This window comes from Carassius carassius, chromosome 14 (assembly GCF_963082965.1).
Source record: "Carassius carassius chromosome 14, fCarCar2.1, whole genome shotgun sequence".
Classification (NCBI taxonomy): domain Eukaryota; kingdom Metazoa; phylum Chordata; class Actinopteri; order Cypriniformes; family Cyprinidae; genus Carassius; species Carassius carassius.
Window position 1 is genome coordinate 2303098 of NC_081768.1, and position 25036 is coordinate 2328133.

Genomic DNA, 25036 nt, shown 5'->3' on the forward strand with positions numbered 1-25036 from the left:
GAAGGAAACAACTTAAAAACATCAAAACTTGTGTCCAAACCTAGAATATTATTAAGCCAAAATTCAGATTGGGGGGAAAAACATTTTATATATATATATTTTTATTTTATTTGCATGAATAAAATAATGTTCCAATAGGTTTCAGCTTCAGTAAAGTAGCCTATTATTTGTCTGAGTAACTCATTACACGATTGAATGTCATTAATAATTAAAACTAAACATCTTTAGTCTTCGGGAAAAGAGGAAAATAGAAATCTTGATCTGACTCGTCACTTTCTATTTGGTCCAAAACAGACGAAAGTCAATGGACCAATCTAAACTACGTTACCCAAAATGCCTTGCGGTGACACGCGATTAAGCCGCGCGGGTCCTGTGTAAACAATGAAAGCCCGTTCGCCCGCCAGTGTTAAAAAATAAACCGAATTACACACAAAACTGCTTTTTTACAACGAAAACACGAAATTAACAACACATTGATAAAATAAGTCGTTTTAAGGTTTTATATTTGAGGAAGCACGTCATCATACAGACACGTGTGAAAAGCCTCGATGAAGGCGTTCAGCTGGATTTAAACACTAAAACGACAAGCAGCTGGTAAAATAAAAGCAGTTCTCGCTCCATCCACGCACACACGTGTCCAGTGGAACAGACTTTATAATAGAAATGAGTAAACGAGAAGGTAAGTCTGACAGTCTAACGCAATTTAACATCATTTGAGGTTTATGCTGAAATCCGCGCCGTTAGCTCGTGGATCACGATGATGGGGAGTTATGCTAGCTTCTGTTTATGTAAATATTTAAGTTTTTAATGTTCTTTGCAGACGATAGATGTGGCAGAAAACTAAAGACAGAAGCAGAGGACTGTGTGAATCCGGATTCATCTGTCATCGCTGCTTTCAAAGGTAAACCACAGTCATGCGTTCAGCTCGAGAGGAATCAGTTTTATATATTTACTGTTTTGTGTTCACACCTCGACAGTATTCCAGCAAGAACTGGACACCAAACATGATAAACACGAGCGTCTGGTGAAAATCAGTCGAGATGTCACCATCGAGAGCAAACGGACAATATTCCTCCTGCACAGAGTCACCAGGTGAGACGCAGGATTTGTTTTTAATAGTACATTTGTTTGTTTTTAATTATTTGAGTGATTAACACAAAATATTTTGGCCTTAATAAAAAAAAAAAAAAAAAAAAATATATATATATATATATATATATATATATATATATATATATATATATATATATATATATGTATGTAAACTAAACAATAAACAAAAAATGAATAAGTGCAGTATGAGAGTTTACAAGAAAAAACTCTTTCTATATTTCAGCTTAAAAATTTCATATTTAAATCAATGTTTTGTGCTATTTGCTAGCAGATTTTTTTTTTGTAAAAATGCTTTCAAAGTAAATCCTAAACCTATTTTATTTTCTTCATTTCAGTTTTTTCCCAAATGCGAGATTGATAAATAGATCGAGTTGTTCTGGCTTTAATGAACTGCGTGGAAAAGACCAGGGATAAAGGCATCTGCTAAAGTAATGTAAATAAGCACAAGTGTGTTTTTTCTTTCCTTTTTTCTTCAGCGTTCCAGATGTTGAGGAGCTCCTGACTGAGGCTGATGTGAAACTGGATGCTGTGAGGCAGAAGATCGGACAGATAGCAGAAGAACTGAAAGGAGAAGATTTACACCAGTTTCACCGAGCGTTTACTCCAGGTACAGTATGACCACAAACACTTACAGTGGCCTGTCGACGCATCATGTGACTAATTCATATTTATATTACAATGCATTTGCAGTTTTGTAAACACTGTAATGAAAATGTGATATATACATACTATAGTCTAGTCTCCTAATATCTTGAATACAGGGATTATACAGGTTCTGGAAATCTTGAAAATGCTTTAATTTCAGTGTAGTATTTTCAAGTATTAAAAAGTGCTTGGATTTTGGATACAGTGCTTCTTGAGATTCTAACTGCTTTCATAATAATACACTGAGTGTGACATGATTATTTAATGTACATTTACGGTAACTATGTAACCTTCGATTGCATGCAGTCGATTATATCAAGTCAAAATTATGTCTGTTTAATAAGCTCTTGAAACAGATCCATCAAAAACTCTAAAACAGAATAAAGAATAAAGTTAAAATCACAAGAATTAAGTCACAGCATTTATAATATACGTATGTATAATACGACATTACTCTCATAATTGACTTTGTTCTTCATAATCGTATTGTCTTGTATTTAAAGACTTTTGGTCCATTTTGCTCAAGCTTGTGCAGTTGATCTCCACTAAATATCTCAATTTGCTTAATGTCCTAAGGTCACTGTGCTTTTCTAGCCATTATTATTTCTGTCTTTCTAAGAGAAGAGAGGGCAGACACGACGTCTGCAGACTTCTGAGGAAAGCGTGGATAAGGCAGGGAGGAGACCTACCAAATTCTGCGGTTATCTAGCGGGGAGGGGAAGTCATTTTTAGATAATGCTCGCAGAGAAATCATCGGGGTCTTTCTTTCTGTCTTTCTTCATGCCAAACCGCTTTTTATTTTTCTTTGTATTAGAAGAGCTTCATTGGGCTGTGGCCCTCGGCTCAAGCCTTGATAAAGCGTTTCTTGAACTTGTGTTTGTGCAGAAGTCATTAAAAGTGCTGATTTTGGCACTAATTGCCGCTCATACGGTGATCTGATTTTAACATCAAGTTTGTGCTGGTCAAGAAGTAGCAGAAGATTTTACACGCACAAAGCACAAAGCACAAAGCACGCACAAAGTAGTTTACTCTAAGGACAGACTTTATGCATTCATTTGTGATTAATAGTATAAAAAAATAGTAGCATTGCTCAGATTTAAATGTTGTTTGTGAATGTCGATTGTAGAGTTTAGTAAGCATTTTCTTAATTTCCCATAAATAAGACATCAGTTATAGCAACTTTAAACATAATTTTTGTTAATTTTTGTTTTGTATTTAAAGTGGGCATATGTAAATATAATTTTTTCCTATTCACATGTCTTCTTCTGTTCATGTATGCTTTCTTTTTCTTTGTGCTATTTTCTTTTAATTATTTAAAAAAAAGAAAAAAAGATTTCAAATCAAGACATTTGCAAATGCATTTGTTTTATTTTAGCCAAAATAATTCATAATTAAGAATTTGGAACTTTTCTATATCAGTAGCATCATTAAACCATTTGCTTATATTTTCTACAATAGAAAAGGTTTATTTTTATTTAAGCCACGAAAGGTGATGACAACATGTTTCCCGGTTCATCGCAGACAAACACACAGTTTGTTTATCATCTGAAGCGCAGTGGCATTTCTGTGCAGTAACCATGAGGAGTGATTTCTACACGCTGTTCCTGATAGAATTGAAGATAATGCTTCACCCGTATTAGAATCTGCACTTTTCTTTCATGCCTGGCACATAACTTCTCTACTGCACAGTTTCGACTGTCACTCCTATTCACACAAACACAGTGAGTTTGCAGCATTTGGCTGACTGAAAGCCCAATTATCCTTTTCCTTTTGGCTCAGAGTACTGTTTCACACTGGCACAATTCATCAGCATTTGATCCATTTAACTTGACTATTAGAGATGAAGATGAAGGTTTGTCTCATCTGTGCAGTTACAATACACATTTTATTTATATAGCACATTTAAAACAGCTGCTGTTGACCAAAATGATTTCCAGCAACATTACATACAGTCACACAAAACAAGATTCGACATAATTAGTCACTATATTCAATTCTAAAAGCTCTACCAAAAAGGATTTCAATCTAGACGTAAAAGCATGCACAGATGGTGAAGATTTAATGTGCATTGGGAGAGGGCTTCATAATCGAGGAGCAGCCACTATGAAAGACTTATCTATCACCCTTTCATTTTAATCTTGTTTTGGGAACATGAAGAATCATCTGATTCGAAGATCTCAAGTTTCTTGAACTTTGATAAGGAATCGATAGGTCAGCAATATATTTTGGAGCAATGCTTTTAAAAACCATCAGCAAAACCTTGAATTCAATTCTCAATTCTACAGGCAAACAGTCTAAAGAAAACAAACCTGGAGTAATTCTCGCTCTCTCTTCTTTGTGCGAGTCAAAAGTCTGGGAGTAGCATTTTATACTAATTGAAGACGAGATTATTGTCCCTGTGAAATACCTGTATAAACAGAATTACAGTAATCGATGCGTGATGACACAAAGGCATGAATAATAGTCTTCAGATCCTTAAAAGTGAGACATTTTTTCGGTTTATAAATAATTCTGAGATTATAAAAGGCAGTCCTCACAACATTAGTAAACTGCTTATCTCAAACTAAGGCTGAATCCATCATAACAGCCAAATACTTAACATGATATAAAACATATCAAAAAATCTTCATAGCAGCCAACCTACTTAAAATTTCCCTGACAACAGAAGGTGGTCCAAAAACAACACACTCAGTCTTATTAGTGTTCAGATGAAGAACGTTACTTGCCAGCCAGGCTCTTATCTCACCTAAACACTGAGAAAACCCGACAAAGTATTGAGATACATTTGGATCTGTAGGGATATATAACTGTCACAGTGTCATCTGCATATAAATGACACATAATATTATATTTATGAAATATTTAGCCCAAAGGGCCCATATATAATGAAAATAAAATCGGCCCAAATATAGACCCCTGTGGCACACCATTATGTAATTTAGCTGATGTACAACACAGATCTTCAAAACAAATTGGGAAAATATCTTTCCTTTAAATGTCATTAAAACCATTCTAGGGCAGTACCCTTAACACCAACATTTTCCAAATGCTGCAATAAAATACCATGATGAACGGTATCAAAAGCAGACATGAGCTCAATAAAAAATAAGAATAGCTACCTTTCCTGAATCAACTGCCAAGAGAATATCATTGAAAACCTTAAGAAGGGCGGGTTCTGTACTATGAAGAGACCTAAAACCTGACTGAAACATATCTATAACAGCATTCATATGTAAATATTGGTCAAAGATAGATTAGTATCCCAGTCTCAGCCTGTTAATTACGTTCTCTTGAACTTTTTTACTTTTACTTTTTTCACTTTTAAAAAAAAAAAAAAAAAAAAAAAAAAAAAAAAAAGGGGGAAGTCGTGGCCTAATGGTTAGAGAGTCGGACTCCCAATCGAAAGGTTGTGAGTTCGAGTCCCGGGCCGGCAGGAATTGTGGGTGGGGGGAGTGCATGTACAGTTCTCTCTCCACCTTCAATACCACGACTTAGGTGCCCTTGAGCAAGGCATCGAACCCCCAACTGCTCCCCGGGCGCCGCAGCATAAATGGCTGCCCACTGCTCCGGGTGTGTGCTCACAGTGTGTGTGTGTGTTCACTGCTCTGTGTGTGTGCATTTCGGATGGGTTAAATGCAGAGCACAAATTCTGAGTATGGGTCACCATACTTGGCTGAATGTCACTTTCACTTTCACTTCACTTGAACCAAAGTACCAAGGTACCTTATTATTTTATTGTCTGAATCTGCTTGGAGGATTAACAGAATAGCATGTTGTTAATAAAAAAAAAGCATTTATTCCACTATTTGTGGAGCTTTTTATACTAAGATAGCATTATGTGAAAATGCATTAATTTGCCAAAAAAAATAAATAAATTCTCAAATATGATAACTTAAAACAGTGATATTTTAGTGTAATTGAGATATTGTTGTAGTTTTATGGATATTTTATATTATTTATCTTAAGGTTTTAATAGTTTTATTGTTTTTTTTTAATCAATATATTTGGGACAAGTATTTTAATAACCCTGATTTATACATATATTTATTGTGAATATTATGTTATATATTAAATTATTAAATGTTTTATTGTATCATCTTAATATATATGTATGTGTGTTTGTGTGTGTGTATACATTTATTATTTAATATTATTATTATTATTTTTTTTTTTGAAGAAGAAGAATTAGTCAAAGAAAAAGAGAGACAGGTCTTGCAGTCGTACGTTTAGCTGGATTTAGTGGTTTTGACTTGCAGCCTTAGTGTTCTGTTTACATGTTGTAAGGTGACTGTTCTGACAAATTAACCTCCAAAGAAATGTCTTGCAGAGGGAGTCTCCAATCTCATGCTCGATAACGTTATCTCTCTTCCTGCTGAGCCTGAGAGAAGACAACAAAACCTCCTGTACGTGAAGTGTTTGTGGGAACCGCGATGCCCTGCTCTCTTTCACATGCTCCACACCATAAACAGTCGCTGGGTTCTGGGCTGAGATTTTGTTTTCATCTTTGTTGAACATTGTCACACTGCATGTAGAACTGTGAGCGAGGAGCGACAGATAAGAAGGTCTTTGATGTTAATTGCCACTCCAAAAGTAAAACTTAATCACAAAGTCTTCCGTCCTGTCATTATTGGCCAGATGTTTATACAAGAGCTGGACAAAAATACAGTTTAGTCAGTCTATCATCATCTGACTTAAGTCTGTTTGATTGGGAAAAAAAACGCATTCCAATAAATGCATTTGATGCCTCTTATTAAAGGAAGAGTTTTTTTTTTTTTTTTTTTTGAAAGAGAGTAAAAAATACTAATATTGTCCAAGGGTGTAGAATTGAATAGCGATGCTATGGACGTGTCCCTACCAAAATCCAGTGACTACTAAATTTGAATAATCGGAGCGAATCATTTGATTCAGAGCAGAACTTCGGAGCGCAGATCGCGAATCATTTGATTCAGATCGGAACTTCGGAGCGCAGATCGCGAATCATTTGATTCCGATCAGAACTTCAAAGCGCAGATCGCGACTCATTTGATTCAGAGCGGAACTTCGGAGCGCAGATCGCGAATCATTTGATTCAGATCGGAACCTCGGAGCGCAGATCCCGAATCATTTGATTCAGATCGGAACTTCAGAGCGCAGATCCCGAATCATTTGATTCAGATCGGAACTTCGGAGCGCAGATCGCGAATTATTTGACTCAGATCGCAACTTCGGAGCATCAAATCGCGAATCATTTGATTCAGATCGCAACTTCGGAGCGCAGATCGCGAATCATTTGATTCAGAGCAGAACTTCGGAGCGCAGATCGCGAATCATTTGTTTCAGATCGGAACTTCGGAGCGCAGATCGCGAATCATTTGATTCAGATCGGAACTTCGGATCGCAGATCGCGAATAATTTGATTCAGATCGGAACTTCGGATCGCAGATCGCGAATAATTTGATTCAGATCGGAACTTCAGAGTGCAGATCGCGAATCATTTGATTCAGAGCGGAACTTCAGAGCGCAGATCGCGAATCATTTGATTCAGAGCGGAACTTCGGAGCGCAGATCGCGAATCATTTGATTCAGATCGCAACTTCGGAGCATCAACTCGCGAATCATTTGATTCAGATCGCAACTTCGGATCGCAGATCGCGAATCATTTGATTCAGATCGGAACTTCGGAGCGCAGATCGCGAATCATTTGATTCTGATCGGAACCTCGGAGCGCAGATCCCGAATCATTTGATTCAGATCGGAACTTCGGAGCGCAGATCGCGAATCATTTGATTCAGATCGCAACTTCGGAGCATTAACTCGCGAATCATTTGATTCAGATCGCAACTTCGGAGCGCAGATCGCTAATCATTTGATTCAGATCGCAACTTCGGAGAATCATTTGATTCAGATCGCAACTTCGGAGCGCAGATCGCGAATCATTTGATTCAGATCGGAACTCCGAGCGCAGGTCGCGAATCATTTGATTCAGATCCGGGTTTCAGAACAGAATCTCGAAATGATTTGATCGGAACTTCGAATATCGTGAATCAATTTATTTAGATTGGAACTTCAGAAGGTGGAGTGCGAGCCAGAAATGTTAGCAAATCATCCTATTAGAATGATTTCTGAACATCATGTGACACTGAAGACTGGAGTAATGATGCTGAAAATACAGCTGTGCATCACATAAATAAATGACAATTTACAATATATTTACATAGTAGAAGAGTTATTTTAAATTCTAATAATCCTTCACAATATTTCAGTTCTTTCTATGTTGTTTATCAAAAATTAATGTGGGGTTTTTGCAGTTCATTGAACCAAAATATGTGCTGTTAAATAATCAAATGAAAGCCTTGGGAACTATCACATGGCTAAACCGTGATAATAGAGAGAGTGTCGTTGTTTTATTTCCAGGTATTCAGGAGTATGTTGAGGCCGTGTCCTTCCATCACTTCATCAGACATCGCACTCTGATCAGCCTGGAGGAAATCAACGCTCGTCTGGTCTTCATGAGAGAAAATAAGGTACGATAATGAATCTTAAAGTCAGCATTATGCATTTGTCTAAATATAAACACAGCTTCCTTGATGTTGTCTTGCCAAAACAGACTGGCTATGTTCCCAAGAGCACTTTCACCAGGTTTATCAGATTGCTGACAATCACTCCATCTTTTGTTGCTATTTTTAGAAAGCAGTGATGGCTGCCTGCTTTGCACGTCTCTCTGTAATTTAGATATTTTTAGACGCACTGGACTGATGTGAGTGAAAATGTGTGGCCATTGATTTCTCAGTTTTCTAGGCATTTTGTTTGTGAATAAACTCTTAAATACAGTGGGGTTGATGTATTTTTGTAGGCCAAAAACATGTTTGCATTTTAGCACTTAGTTCCATCATCCCAAAGTCAATGTTTTGTTTTTTGTTTTTGAATGGGCTTGTCTTTGGTCTATTTTGGTTTAATTATGGTCTATTTTGACACATATATTCAACGATATAAATTACATCAGTTATACCTCACTCGTGACTTTTAAAGCTTTTACAAGTGTCTAAATGTCACTACAGAGGTTATTGGGGACATTAAACATCACATTTAATTTATCCCCTCACTGTATTATAATCATGCTTTTGCTAACGATTCTAACTCAAACTTTCAGGAACATGGTTTTAATACCAAGATTGAAAGAGTTATTGATGCTTAATTGTGGTGATGTTGAAATCCTTTGAAATTGGTGTAGTTCATATAGCTGACGATTAGTTTTTTACTTCTGCCAATTGTGTATATATGCTTCATAATCCACAAAAGATGTGAACATTATTGAGATGTACAAAACAGATGTAAGAATCATACATTTATTCAGTCTCAGAGCCTGTTTTCTGCAATAATCCAAAAGCCAATGGAAAAATCCTATTGGGTTTTTATTGAGAGAATCAGGGTAATGTTAATGGTGCTTTGAAGTCCTCCTGGGAAGTTTGTATTTATGTGTTGTAAAGTCATAATTGGCATCAATTGCATTATGATTTTTAAACATCAACCTGTTATTGATGCCCTCAACTCAGAAACTCTGGGCTTAAAGTAAAATGTCCCACTTTGTTCGTGTGTGTTGAACTCGTAAATGTAACATAGCTGCACTGGTCATACTGAAGATTAGGGTCACTACTAGGGCTCCTCGATTAATAGATGATTATTATGAATATTTTTCAGTGAAGAATGGTTTTGTGATCAGTAGTAAATCTTTATCTGAAGAACAAAGGGCGCTCTCGCGTGCATGAAACTCCACATATCACCTCGCTTCACTGAAAGATATGCCCAATCGCAATTCCGATTTAATTTAAATGAATCATGCCATCCTAGTCACTACCAGATTGATCAGCCATTCATTTATTAGTTAGAATACTAATGATCTAGAAGCCATAATTCAGTTCACGTTTATTTGTATAGCGCTTTTCACGATGCAAATCGTTGCAAAGCAGCTTTACAGAAAATCAAAGTTTCGTTATTATATTTACTAATAGCTTATCTGTTTGCCTGTCTGTTGTCTGAAGGGTGAAGGTGAGGTCGCATGCGTATTGACCTTCCAGATAACTCCGACCGACTACCTGCTGGGCGTCGCTGACCTGACGGGCGAGCTGATGCGTATGTGCATAAGCAGCGTGGGTAACGGAGACATAGACACGCCCTTCCAGCTCAGCGGCTTCCTGCGGCAAATCCACGACGGTTTCTCCTACATCGGCAACACGGGACCCTACGAGGTGTCTAAGAAACTGCACACGCTGCGACAGAGCCTGGGGAAGGTGGAGGACGCGTGCTACACCCTGCGCGTGCGCGGATCCGAGATTCCCAAACACATGCTGGCCGACGTGTTCACCAGCAGGGCGGCGACACATTTGGACCCCGATGAGCCGATGGTGTGAGATACCGAGATGCCACGCGTGTCCTTTCCTGTGCATGTCAGCCTTTGCAAACTGGGCATATTATTGTTAGAGTATTTTTAGTTTAAGGACTCTGTTTAAATGGTTGCATGTTGCTACGACGTCTAGTTCTTCAGTTTTGAGCTGTTGTATTTCATATAAATTGCGAAATGTTTAACTGATCTTGTTCCTTCTAATCTTCCTGAAAGTTATAAACATGTTTACTATTATTTTGAAATCAAACAGCCTCAGAACGGTCAATAAAACTTGTTTTTGGTACAGACTTCGCCCCTGGCTATATATCAACACATTATTATTATAAGAGATTCGTTATTTATTTCTTAAAAACCACAATTTGTTTACCCATATGCACTCAGTTTTATGTAGTAATTTATTTTTAATTAAGAAAAAACTTTACCCCCAACTAAAAATGAAAAGTGATATTGAGGACAAAGAAAGGTCTATAAATTTTTAATTTCGATTGGAAATAAAATTAAAAACAAACACGTTTATTAAATTGCTAGTTTAATTAAATATTAGATTTTTTTATTAACCTGCTAAAAATGTTACAATGAATCAGGTGATATTAAGTAAAAAAAAAAAAAAAAAAAATTAATTGTGCATTTATTCATGTACACTCACCGGTCACTTTATTAGGTATACCTATTCATTTGCTTGGTAACACAAATTACTAATCAGCCAATCACATGCCAGGGATCTAGATGTGGTGAAGACGACTTGCTGAAGTTCAAACCGAGCATCAGAACGGGGAAGAAAGGGGATTTAAGTGACTTTGAACAAGGAATGGTTGTTGGTGCCAGACGGGCTGGTCTGAGTATTTCAAATAACACACACAACCATCTCTAGGGTTTACAGAGATTGGTCAGAAAAAGAGAAAATATCCAGTGAGCGGTTAGTTGTGTGGACGAAAATGCCTTGTTGATGTCAGAGGTCAGAGGAGAATGGGCCGACTGTCTAGATATGATAGAAAGACAACAGTAACTGAAATAACTACTTGTTACAACCAAGGTGTGCAGAAGAGCATCTCTGAACGCACAACACATTGAACCCTGAAACAGATGAGCCACAGCAAGAGAAGACCACACCAGGTGCTGCTCCTGTCAGATAAGAACAGGAAATGAAGGCTACGATTCACACTGGCTCATCAAACATTAGACAACAGAAGATTGGGAAAACGTTGCCTGGATGAGCCTCGATTTCTGCTGCGACATTCAGATGGTAGGGTCAGAATTTGGTGTAAAGAACATGAAAGCATGGATCCATTCTGGCTTGTCTCAATGGTTCAGGCTGGTGCTGGTGGTGTAATGGTGTGTGGGATATTTTCTTGGCACACTATGGGTCCTTCAGCACCAATTGAGCATGGTTTAAATGCCACGGCCTACCTTTTGTTGCTGACCATGTCCATCCCTTTATGACTACAGTGTACCCATCTTCTGATGTCTACTTCCATCAGGATAATGCACCATGTCACAAAGCTCAGATCATCTCAGACCAGTTTACTTTACTCACATGGCCTCCACAGTCACCAGATCTCAATCCAATAGAGCAGCTTTGGGATGTGCTGGAACGGGAGATTTACACCATGGACAAGGAATGGTTTTTAAACATGCACATTTTTAAATCATACAGTTGTTTACATAGCTGATCACTGTAATAATTCTACTAATATTCAGTCTTTATCGTATTCTCTCTAAAGAACTCCCCTATGAGAGTTGTACAATACTGACACATAGTGACTAATTCAAATCATTGCAGGGCATGACTACAAGCATTCATTCTTAAAGGAATAGTTCACCCCAAGATGTTTTCTCATCCTCATTTCATTCTAAACCTGTATGAGTTTCTTACTTACGTTGAACACAGAAGAAGATATTTTAAAGAATGCTGGTAATCAAACAGTTGACAGACCCCATTTACTTCCAAAGTAGGGAAATAAATACTATGGAAGTCAATGGGACCATCAACTGTTTGATTACCAGCAATCTTCAAAATATCTAACGTCAGAAGGGTGAGTAAATGATGACAAATTTTTCATTTTGGGGTGAACTATTCCTTTAAGCGATCATGCAGGGGTTCAGATATTGATTAACAAATGTGTTCAGGTCTCAAGTCAGGATGATGTTTGGAAGTAAATAAACTCTTGAGCTGGAATAAAGACTATATAAATATAAAACCGCTGTCATGACTCATGAACCATGTCGTTTGTGTTATTTCATAAGTTTTGATGACTTAACTATTCCAAGAAATGTGAGGGAAAAAAAGTCATAATAATGTAAAACAGACTTTTGACTGCTAGTGTTCTTTGACTTTTCAGATGTTTCAGCAAAAGTTAAAATATCAAATACCTGATAATCGTATTCACACTGTAACCTGGAACATATTCACGTATATTGACGGCAAAAGACCAGTCATCTGCTGGTTCAGTTGTTCTCACTGTGTCCTAAAGTCACGAGAACAGATGTTAATTTGATTTAGCTGCTTCAATAAGAGACTTTGATTCCGACGCTCTGTGAGGTTTTCCTCAATTAAACCATTATGAGACACACGCAGGCCTCGAATGAGGCTTTACACTCGCTATAAAGCACAACACAAAGAGCCGCTTTGTTGGTCCACTCACTGCTGCTTCCTGGGCCTGAACGAGACAGAAAGACACACAACAGGAACACACTCAAGCAGTGATTGCATTTGGCAAACGGATAAGATGTCTGATTATTGAAGACAGTTTATATTTAATGATCAAACAATGGAAATCTCTCAGTTTAACGTTTATGATACGATACACTATACATATATTAAAGAGCCTGGGCAAAACCAACCAGTTACAGAACAGCTTCAACCCAGACACCTGTTAAACACAACCAGAACTAATACAATCTGCTTTGAAACTTAACATATACTGATAACCAATATAATAACAGGAAATGATCTCGGAACTTTAGCAAGCGTTCTGACAACATTCTTCCAGTAACATTAATAGAACATTTGTTTAAACTCATCTGGTCTTTAGTGATGTATACATTACTAATTTATACATTATTTACATTTATGCAATTAGCAGACGCTTTTATCCAAAGTGACTTACAGTGCATTCAGGCTATACATTTGTTTTTTACCATTATGTGTGTTTCCTGGGAATCGAACCCACAACCTTATTTATGGAACATTGAAACATTGTAGCTAACAGTAGTTGGAATTACATTCAAATGTAACATTCCCAGAATGTTCGAAAAACAATAAAATGGAACGTTACCCAAACTGTGTCCTGATTACACATCTTTAACATTCCCACATCCAGAGAAACGCTTTTTAAATTGTTCAAAACATCCATTTAAAAAACATTCTGGAATAATTTTTTCATAACTCAGAATATATTTTATTCGCTAGGAAAATGCTATACCGGGATTTTAGGGAATGTGTTTTGATATATATTTTTACTATTGTCGCTGAAAAAAAGGTGTATTACTTATTATTATTGTATTTTTGAATATATAGATCTGACATTTATTTTCTTGTCATCTAAAATATTTTTACAATGTGTTGGTTGTCTAAAATTGGTTTATAATAATAATAATCATTATTATTTTAAATCAAATACTTTATGTGTGTCTCAATTGCTGCAGGATGTCTTTTTACTTTTCTTAATTATTTGAGTTCATTGTCTTTGATCAGCTGGCATTTTGCTGATTTTTGGTGGATACCCAACCCAACTTTGGGTCAAATATGGACTCGCCCAACCTTTGGGTTAAATAGCTAAAAAAGAGTGTAGCTAAATTAAGTCAGTTGTCCTCAGGTTCACACATAGGTGTCCTAGAAAAGCAACCACAGGTGCATTTCACAATGGTTAAAACAATATTTTAGCTTAACCATTTCAAACAAAACAAACTTTACATAAAAAACAAAACAGTTTTTTGAAATGTTTTGTTTTGATTTTGCAGTTTTACAATGAATGAGTCTTGATTTGGTATTTTTTCAGACGTTTTAAGATAAATGACATATGAGTCCAGACATGGGAAGTCGGTCAAGTAGTTGAAGTTGATGGGAGTTTTGCTTTGGTGTGAATCAGAGTCAAATTGCAGCAGACGTCACAGAAACTCCTTCACTACACGATACTTAACGGGACAAAGAGCGGATGAGACCCGGCTCTCGTCTGATTTGGCTTCATCGTTCCAGAGGATAACGGAAATAAAACAGAGATCTTAGAAATGTTTTCTCTGGATTGAAGAGAGGAGCACAAACGCACGCGAGCAGAGCATTCTTCGGGTTGCCCTCTCAACAGGAAACTCGCCATTTAACGTCGAATAGTTGGATTTTTTTTGTGCATCTGTTTTATTCAAACGTCGATTGAGATTACATATCTGACAACCCAGCTATAGGCGGACTGTTAAGTGTAAAGTGTAAACAAAATACATATTTCTGAAGGAAAGTGAACGGCGTTCGGTGCACGCGCCGTCCATCGGAGAATGACACGCGCGGCGTTTGGCGTTTAACTGAATATTAATTATATTTTAGTTGATTTACGGGTTTTAAACAGTCATGATGTTCGCAGGAATGATCAGGGTGGAAAACAACTCAATAATCCACAAAACTGCCACCGACTCCAGGTGTCACCATTGCGCTGTGAGGACAGGTAAGACCTTATGGCTTCTCATAATATCTTTTTAGTGCTGTCATAAATTGAAACGCAATGAATTATCAATATACCTTGGTATCACTGTGTTTTATTGAACATGATACGCTGGAAGTGCTGTTTATTGACGGTGTTGTGTCATAGTAATCTTTAAAGTTGCTTAGCTTGTGGAAATTGTATTTTTCGATGTGGTTTGGCATTGCATGAAAATAGTTTAGTATACTGTATAAAATACTTTTTTTTTTTTTTTGAGTTTTGCAAGAAAATACTTTTTCAGTCTTTTTACCTCAAAATAATTGCGAGTACGTGTGAAAGTTGCTAGCAATTTCTGAGTGAAAATGGCTTGAAATAATATTTTTATTAGTATATATGCTAAAAGTAATCTAATTTCATGTTTTTGTACCATAGTACCCTAATAAATTGGGACAAAGACAAAAAAGTAGTCCTGTTAAAGGTACCATGATGTTACTATTATATTGGACATGATATGATGCAAGCATATGTTTATGGACAGTTCTTAACAATAGCATTAAGTAGGATATGAAAACATTGGTAAATGGTAGTCATTAAGCACCATTGTGTATATCAGTGTTCTATGATAATGCTACGTTGTTTATGTCTATATTATTGTTGTTTGATTAAGTAGCATGTTATCAAAATACCATCACTCTTCCACCACAGTATTTTGTACTGTGACTAATGGGATGTTTTCTGAATGTTAAGCCTCATGTTTTGATTTCTAGTGTGCAATATGATCTTTGGGAACGCAGAACTTGCCTTTATTCCTTTCACTGCAATCTCTTCCCACATCAAAGCTCAGCAAACAGTGTCAGAATACATGAGGACGGCGCATCTGGTGGTTTAGCGGCTGAATTATTTTTAGACATCCATCAGAAGGTTAGATAAGTTCAGATCTGGCTTTCAGACTGATATTGTTGGTGCCCACAGGCAGACAGCTCATGGAGAAACATGAAACTCATGTAAACACGCTCTATGTGGGGAGTTACTTGAGCAAATTTTGAGATTTAGTACAAAATTCTACCTTGTCACAATCTGTATTGAATGTAGTACTTACAGGACAGCTTTGCAAGCGTTTGTTAGCAGTTGGCATGCAGCTAATTAGCATGCCAGAGATTAGGGACAACAGCCATTGTGGTTCGAGTCAGTAGAAGCTACTTGGATGCATCTGTGTTGTCAATCTGTTAAAGTCACTCTTCTGTTTCTACATCCATGATTCAGATATTACGGCCAGTTTGAAAATCTCGTACGGTTTTTCAATGTGGAATTGCATGCACTCCATGAAAGATGTTTAAGGAAAGGCTAATCCAGAATTGAAAATGTTGTCATTATTTATTTTCTCACCCTCACCTTGTTCCAAACTTGTCTTTCTTTTTTGTGAAACACAGAATTAGATATTTATCAGAAGTTCATGCTGTTCTTTTCTGTATTTTGAAAGCAAAGAAGGTCTAATTCTTGGTGATTTGATCATTTATGTCAAACATACGAGCTTGGAACAATGTGAGGGTGAGTGATGACAGAATGGTCCTTTTGGGAAGAGCTATTTCTGTAACCATTGTTATCTTGATTTATTTTTCTGTTACAGTTTCATGATTTTTGTTTCTCTTTAATCGTCAGATTTGTTGATGTTCAAAGTTGTTTATGTGCAAACAGTTTCCCCATTTCAAATGGTTTAGTTTTTGTGTGTGTGTGTGTGTGTGAGGTGATTTCCAGCTGTTCGTGTCTCCTCTGTGAGAGAACAGGAAGTGCGTCGAGACTTTAGCCAGAACTTCAGCAGAAGTGCAGCTGCTAAATTTAAATGCAGTAGGGTTTGAATTCCTCTGTGCTCGAGTCCTTAACCATTTAGACCCGAAAATGCTCCTGTTCTTTGAGAAGTTGATGATTCATTAGTAGAGCTGTCACTTTAAGTTTTTAATTTGGTACAATTTGTTGTTGTTAACACATTTGATCTATCTATCGCTCTATCTATCGTTCTATCATTCTATGTTCTGCTGCTATTTTCAATTAACTTTATTTTTATATTTTCAGTTTTCCTTTTAATTGAACCGGTATTTTTTTTTTTTTTTTTTTTTTTTTTTACAGTTGTATTTTATCCAAAGCCACTTAATGTGGACTTAAAAAAAATATATATTTTTGTTTCAGTTAGCAATTTTACAACTTCAACTTTCAGAAATATCAAGTTAGTTGCAAGATTTCATGCAACATTTCACATGTTTGTTTAGTTTGAGTTTTTAATTTAATTTTATTTCTGTTAACAGATGTTTTGGTTTTAGTTAACAGTAAAACGCTGCTGTGAACATGGGGTTTTGGTTGTAGTGGGCACACAGAGAGCTGAGCTTGGTCTTTAATATCTGTGAGTTAAAAAGAAAATGACGACCGAACTCTCACTTCCTCAAACGCTGTCGTCACTGGACGTGTGTAAGTTTGTTGAATCAGCTCAAATGGCGAAACCTTTCTGAAATGGAAAACATTCCCTTTTTCCTCTTCATGATCTCCTCGTCACACCGTCATGTGTGTGAAACACTGATGAGCAGCCAGTGGGAGGCCGAGGAAAGCAGAAGTGTGTTTGGAGAGGGCCTCTCTAATCCACTAAAGTAAACACACGTGCTTCTCTCACTGGAAAACCATGGCTTTTTAATGCAAGTCAATATTGATTGAAGCTTGTGTGGTGTTTCTGTTAGTGGTTAAACTGTTTATCAGTAATTATTGGTGTTTGCCAAGTCAAACATCTGTTGCTCTTACACATATTTGGTGTTTTCATATACTGCTCCAGACATAAATGATTTCTCAAATCATGCTTGTGGTTGCATTTTCACCTGTTGGACATAAAACTGGTGGACAATCCCACAGATGCACAATGAAGGAGAAATTGAATTCAGCTTCAAAATTGGACAAATATAAGCCGAATATTGACATTGTTGCCTTCTGTATAGAGCTGCTTTACAGCTTAATTTGTTTCATAACTAGATGTTGTCTGTAACAGAAGTTAATAACTAATTAAATAGAAATAAACAAACTTTATTGTATAAAGTGCCATATATAAGTGACTTGAAATATATACTTAAATATATTGAATGAAAAGCTCAAATTACTTCAAATATAAACAAACAGTATTGTGTAAAGTGTTATAGAAATAAGTGACTTGACACATGACTTAAAAGCTAAAGATATAATAATAAATATATATCAAAACACTAATTGAAAACATACTAAAAACAAACACTTTCTAAAAAAAAATGTTTTAAAAGACGATTTATTATTCAGTAATTACTGATTTAACTGCACTAATGCTATAGGATGAAAACAAACATTTTAACTGAATTGAGCTAAAAAATTGACACGGATGTTTGCATTTAAAATACATTTTTTACATAAAAAATATTTTTTTATTAACATCAAATACAAATAACAAACTAAAACTGAAATAAAAACTATATGGATATATGTAAAACAAAAGCTTATAAAAATGACAAAAACACAACAAAATTACTAAAAGTGAAATGAAAATGAAAGTGGAATGTATAAAAATATATATATTAAAAAACTATAGTGTTATCTCAATTATGGTAAATGATTCTGGTTCATATTGCTTATTTATATATAGATAAAATATATAATCTCTCTGTATATTTGTGTGTATTTGTATGTGTACACATATATATGTTAATAAATCAGAGGATCATTTGCTAAAATTTCAATCAGCCCCCCCAAAAATGCATTGAAGTGAATGAATAAATTATTTTCAAATATTAAAACATTTATCAATGTGTAACATTTTACAATAATGAAAAAAAATTTAATAATAAGTGTAAAAATTGCTAAAATATATATTTAAATGTAGAACATTTAAATTAAAAATATAAATATAAAAACTGTTTTATTTGTAAAACTGACAAAAGTACAAATATGTAATGATGACCATGTTATTAAAATGTAATTTTTTTCATATTTAAATTGTATCTTTACACTGTTATTAAACTCTTATAGTTGTTTTTACTGTGCATTTCCTAAAGTGCTAATCAGTTTTATTTCTCAATGGCTGTATTGCATTTGACACACCTGATCACAGGCAGATATGCCACTGTGAGAGTTTACATGATGAATGTCCAGTTATAAAGCCGCTGTCACAGTTTATCATCATGACTTCAGACAGTTAATCAGTAATCTGTTCTCAACAGGTGGTGTGAGTCCGCTGGCGGCAGCGGGATGCCATCGCAGGAGGAGCTTCAGACGCCCGGGATACATGCGTTTAGAGCCGCTTAACCAGTCATGTGACTCTGAACACGTTTCTGGCTCGCCTTTTACTGAGAACAATCAAAAGAGAGCTTTTAAATTACCCAGCAGCCCCAGTGAGCGATGGCTTAGACAGGTCCTCAAGAGAGACGATGGTCAGGATTCTTCCCAAACTCACCGTTTGCGTGACGCTAAGGAAAATTCCCCAATGCCATTGCGCAACGATTTTAATTCCAGTTTCAGTTTCATTCAGCAGTCGCTAGAAACTAGAGATCTGTTAGATGCAAGCACAAACAAATCTGTGAGCAAACCATCTGAATGGGACAGAATGAAGTCTGAAACGTCACACTCTGCTGCTTTAGAACCTCACACTGCTTTAGTAGTACATCACTTGAGCCAATCAGAGATCAGCACTGTTCCGACTAGACAATTAGAGATCAGCAATGTTCCGACTAGCCAATCAGAGATCAACACTGTTCCGTGTAGCCAATCAGAGATCAGCACTGTTCCGACTAGACAATCAGAGATCAGCACTGTTCCGACTAGCCAATTAGAGATCAGCACTGTTCCGACTAGCCAATCAGAGATCAGCACTGTTCCGACTAGCCAATCAGAGATTAGCAATGTTCCGACTAGCCAATCAGAGATCAGCACTGTTCCGACTAGCCAATTAGAGATCAGCACTGTTCCGACTAGCCAATTAGAGATCAGCAATGTTCCGACTATCCAATCAGAGATCAGCAATGTTCCGACTAGCCAATCAGAGATCAGAACTGTTCCGACTAGACAATCAGAGATCAGCACTGTTCCGACTAGCCAATTAGAGATCAGCAATGTTCCGACTATTCAATCAGAGATCAGCAATGTTCCGACTATTCAATTAGAGATCAGCACTGTTCCGACTAGCCAATTAGAGATCAGCACTGTTCCGACTAGCCAATTAGAGATCAGCAATGTTCCGACTATCCAATCAGAGATCAGCAATGTTCCGACTAGCCAATCAGAGATCAGAACTGTTCCGACTAGACAATCAGAGATCAGCACTGTTCCGACTAGCCAATTAGAGATCAGCAATGTTCCGACTATTCAATTAGAGATCAGCAATGTTCCGACTATTCAATTAGAGATCAGCACTGTTCCGACTAGCCAATTAGAGATCAGCACTGTTCCGACTAGCCAATTAGAGATCAGCAATGTTCCGACTATCCAATCAGAGATCAGCAATGTTCCGACTAGCCAATCAGAGATCAGAACTGTTCCGACTAGACAATCAGAGATCAGCACTGTTCCTACTAGCCAATCAGAGATTAGCAATGTTCCGACTAGCCAATCAGAGATCAGCACTGTTCCGACTAGCCAATTAGAGATCAGCAATGTTCCGACTATCCAATCAGAGATCAGCAATGTTCCGACTAGCCAATCAGAGATCAGCAATGTTCCGACTAGCCAATCAGAGATCAGAACTGTTCCGACTAGCCAATCAGAGATCAGAACTGTTCCGACTAGCCAATCAGAGATCAGCACTGTTTCAATTATCCAATCAGAGATCAGCAATGTTCCGACTAGCCAATCAGAGATCAGCAATGTTCCGACTAGCCAATCAGAGATCAGCACTGTTTCGATTATCCAATCAGAGATTAGCACTGTTCCGACTAGCCAATCAGAGATTAGCACTGTTTCCACTAGCCAATCAGAGATTAGCACTGTTCCGACTAGCCAATCAGAGATCAGCACTGTTCCGACTAGCCAATCAGAGATCAGCACTGTTCCGACTAGCCAATTAGAGATTAGCACTGTTCCGACTAGCCAATCAGAGATTAGCACTGTTCCGACTAGCCAATCAGAGATCAGCACTGTTCCGACTAGCCAATTAGAGATTAGCACTGTTCCGACTAGCCAATCAGAGATTAGCACTGTTCCGACTAGCCAATCAGAGATCAGCACTGTTCCGACTAGCCAATTAGAGATTAGCACTGTTCCGACTAGCCAATCAGAGATTAGCACTGTTCCGACTAGCCAATCAGAGATCAGCACTGTTCCGACTAGCCAATTAGAGATTAGCACTGTTCCGACTAGCCAATTAGAGATTAGCACTGTTCCGACTAGCCAATCAGAGATTAGCACTGTTCCGACTAGCCAATCAGAACACGAGGTTTTCTCTCTAAGCAATTCACCTTGGTCCATTGGTCAGCAAAAAAGTATTTTATTGGCCCGAGAGCTGTGGCTAGCAGACCTGGATGTACAGATTTCGTCCTCCATGACGTCTTATGCGAAAGAAAGCGTCCAGGACTCTGACTCTGGCTCTCTGGACACTGAAGTCACATCTTCGTTCTCCATTGACTCGTCAGACTCGACCTCGGCCTCCTCGGTCACATCCGGCTACGACAGCACCACCCCGTCCTCGGATCAGAGTCGAGACGCTCTGATAAAGAAGTACGAAGATGTTCTGCAAGACTGTCTGCAGAACAATCGCACAAACACCAAGGTCAGTGCGACACAATGATGTCTAATGTAGCTAGGAAATACATTTTACTGGAGGTTTTTCGATTTTCATAGTTGATTCAGGATTTTCGAATCTTGCTTTATACAACATAATGTTAATATTATGACTTATAGGCTATCTGCACAAAATGCCATGAATGTTGCATTTGTGGCTCTGAATGAACTCCGTTTGCGCATGCTTTCTTCACGCAAAAAACGTGCAGAAACACAGGAACTAAGCATTTTATTACAACAGTTTTCTCATTGTAATCTTATGTATATTAGTTCCAGTCATAGTTTTTAATACTCTTCATTGTTGTTTAGATATTAATTCTTGTTTTCTGAAAAATGTATCAAAGTTAAGTGAGTTTATGCTTAAAGCATGAACATGTCTGCCACTGGGGAAAGAAAAATAACTTCAGTCAATTTTTTTTTTAATCAGGCTTTTATGGCTCATATATTCTGATACAGAGAAAAAGAACAGCTCATTTTTATTCTGAGGCCCAAACTGAGCAAAAACATAAAATTTGGAGCAGATGCTAATACCTATTTTACTCACAATCTTTAACATTTTTTTAATGATGTATAGATCGAGTCCGTGATGATGAAGCTCCAGAGACTACAGCACAAAGCGGTTCTGGATGATGATTATGACACAGGTCAGACATTTACATGCTCAGTGTTGGTTTGATCATTCATTTGCTGAAGCATAAGGGTTTCTCTAGCCAGTAGTTTGTGTATGTTAAGTGTAAATATGGAAACCGAATTGATTTCATCTTCCACATCTAAAAGTAGGATCACACTATCTGTAAATATCAGCAGTTTTTGACCAAATAAGTCCACAGCTGATGACCGAACACAAAGGCTGTTTCATCACATTCATGTGGTTCAGACACACCCAAACACTCCCAGATAGTGCCTTCAACCAAACAGAAAACATTATCTGTGATTGCTGACTTGATAGCAAGAATATTCCCTTTTTACATCCACTTGTTTGTTTATATTGTTTATAGTATGCATACTATACACTGAATTTATTTAAAAGATTTCAGATCCCATTTCCAATGTGTATCTTTGCACCAGGGTTATTTTGCTAACTAAAACCATGAAAAAAAGTTCCTTAAAAAAAAATAATAATAATAATATAAAAATTAATATTTTTTATAATATTAAAAAAAAATTCTTCAGATTTTATTTCAGTTTCTAAGGCAACATTTCTCAAAATACTACATAACTTATTTGAAATTTTAAAAATAAATAAAAGGAAAAATATATTTTTTAACTATTTAGATTTTTTTAAACGAAAACAAAAAGAATACAAATGACAAAAAAAATGACTAATAACTAAAAACTTTAAAACTTGAATGTTAAAAGAAAATATCAAAATAATAAAAGAGAAGATATCAAAATATTAACAAAACTACAAAACAAAAAACATTATCTGTGATTGCTGACTTGATAGCAAGAATATTCCCTTTTTACATCCACTTCCAGAGGTGGGTAGAGTACCCAAAAACTGTACTCAAGTAAAAGTAAAAGTACTTCTAGAAATATTTACTCAAGTAAAAGTAAAAGTACTAGTCTTGAATAGTTACTTGAGTAAGAGTAAAAGAGTATCGGATAAAAAATCTACTCAAGTAGTTAGTTACTAGTTACTTTGGGTCATATATACTGAGCCTATTTTTATTTAGATATATAGATAAAATGTATGTAATGAATGTGTGCGTGTATAAATGTATATATTTCATCAGCCTTTACTCCAATTTATGTAATTTATTATAAAACCCTGTCTGTTTACTTAAGTAACAGATATAGGTGTCATAACATAACATATTTTTAATACGACTGACTTTATATTAAATGTGAATTTAACATTGAAAGTTAAATGTGATATAAATATTGCTACTAATCTTTCATTGTTCAGAAAGAGAGCAAATAACATTTACATTATTAAACATCATTTTCACTGACAGTCTAGATTTCAATCACTCTCAGAAACTCCCATTAAAATCACTGAAACTGTTAACACTGTGAAATCAATATCTTAATTATAGATTCGTACACACATCCGCACTTAGTTGTTTCTGACGAGAGAATTCGCCAGAAAGAGGTATTCAGTCAGTGAGCGAGTGAAGGAAGCACCGGCATTTTAGCGATGACTCATCTGAACGCCTCTGATTGGCCAATGCTTTAATAAGCTCAACAGAATCATGTGTGATTGGTTATAATGCGCAGCGCTGTATAAACGCATCTATCTCTGGCTCAGCGCCAGCAAGCGATCACAGATCTGAATTTAGCAGCTGATTATATGACTCGCTGAACGTACTCTCACCGGTGTGATTGTATTAAAATTAATAAAATCTTAATCGGCTATTTTTTGTCTTTTGGAAGCTGCATTAAACTTGACTCCCCTCTGTTATAAGCCACACACGTACAACAAACTAATGTCACAGTGGTATCGTGTAATGTAATCGAATGTAGCCCAAGTTATTACCTGTTGAACAGTAGACAGCGCACGCGGTGTTCATCTAATAAAGATCTCCATCGCTAGCAAATAATATCCTTAGCAGATTTGCTTTCAATTCAGTGCAGTTCCATAGCCACGTTTTCAACGCTGCTGATGTTAAACGTTACAACTCTGAGTGAACCACTTCAGACACTCAGCGCGTGCGGCAGGGAACTGAACGACTCATTCAAACTGATTCATGAACCAATTCACTCGTTTGCCAATTGGTTTGATCAAGCCTTTGAACAGAATTGACTCAAAAGAATGAATCATTCGCGAATGGGCATCGCTCATTGCCCAGAGAAAAGTAGACGGCGCGTTTGGAACAAACTGAAGCATTTATAACATTTATTGCATTAAGATAAAGTAACGAGAGGAGCGTCGCCCACAGTAACGGAGTAAAAGTACAGATTTTCCCCCCAAAATTTACTCAAGTAAGAGTATAAAGTACCCATCTTTAAATATACTCCGAAAAGTATTAGTTACCCCAAAAAATTACTCAAGTAAATGTAACGAAGTAAATGTAACTCGTTAATACCCACCTCTGTCCACTTCTTTGTGTATATTGTTTATAGTATGCATACTGTACACTGAATTTATTCAAAAGATTTCAGATCCCATTTCCAATGTGTATTAAGGTTATTTTTATTGTTAGCTAAAACCATGAAAAACAAAGTTCCTTAAAATAAAATAAAAATTAGCTTAATATAATTTATAATATTTTTAAATATATATATATATATATATTATTTAAATTTTTCATATTTTACTTCAGTTTCTAAGGCATTTCTCAAAATACTACATAACTTATTTGAAATTAAAAATAAATAAAATGAAAAAATATATATATTATATATATATATATATATATATATATATATATATATATATATATATATATATATATATATATATATATATATTATTATTTTTTTTTTAACTATTTTTTTTTTTTTTTACAAAATAAAAATAAAAATGACTAAAAAAATTACTTAACTAAAAACTTTA

General features: G+C 36.2%; 2 protein-coding genes across 2 annotated transcripts in view; both read left to right on the top strand.

The window, feature by feature from the left end:
• Positions 1 to 365: 365 nt before the first annotated feature.
• Positions 366 to 10423, top strand: tsnax (translin-associated factor X). The gene is made up of 6 exons (XM_059565673.1): positions 366 to 679; positions 821 to 901; positions 978 to 1092; positions 1590 to 1720; positions 8152 to 8261; positions 9777 to 10423. The coding sequence occupies exons 1-6, from the start codon at positions 664 to 666 to the stop codon at positions 10143 to 10145; spliced, it is 822 nt and encodes a 273-aa protein (XP_059421656.1). The 5' UTR covers positions 366 to 663; the 3' UTR covers positions 10146 to 10423.
• Positions 10424 to 14194: 3771 nt separating this feature from the next.
• The window catches only part of disc1 (DISC1 scaffold protein), a 42523-nt gene continuing 31681 nt past the window's right edge, over positions 14195 to 25036 (top strand). The window contains exons 1-4 of the mRNA XM_059565674.1: positions 14195 to 14790; positions 18987 to 19516; positions 20708 to 21526; positions 22112 to 22181. Coding sequence (XP_059421657.1) covers positions 14697 to 14790; positions 18987 to 19516; positions 20708 to 21526; positions 22112 to 22181 — 1513 coding nt within the window. The 5' untranslated portion in view covers positions 14195 to 14696. The remainder of the gene's footprint in view (positions 14791 to 18986; positions 19517 to 20707; positions 21527 to 22111; positions 22182 to 25036) is intronic.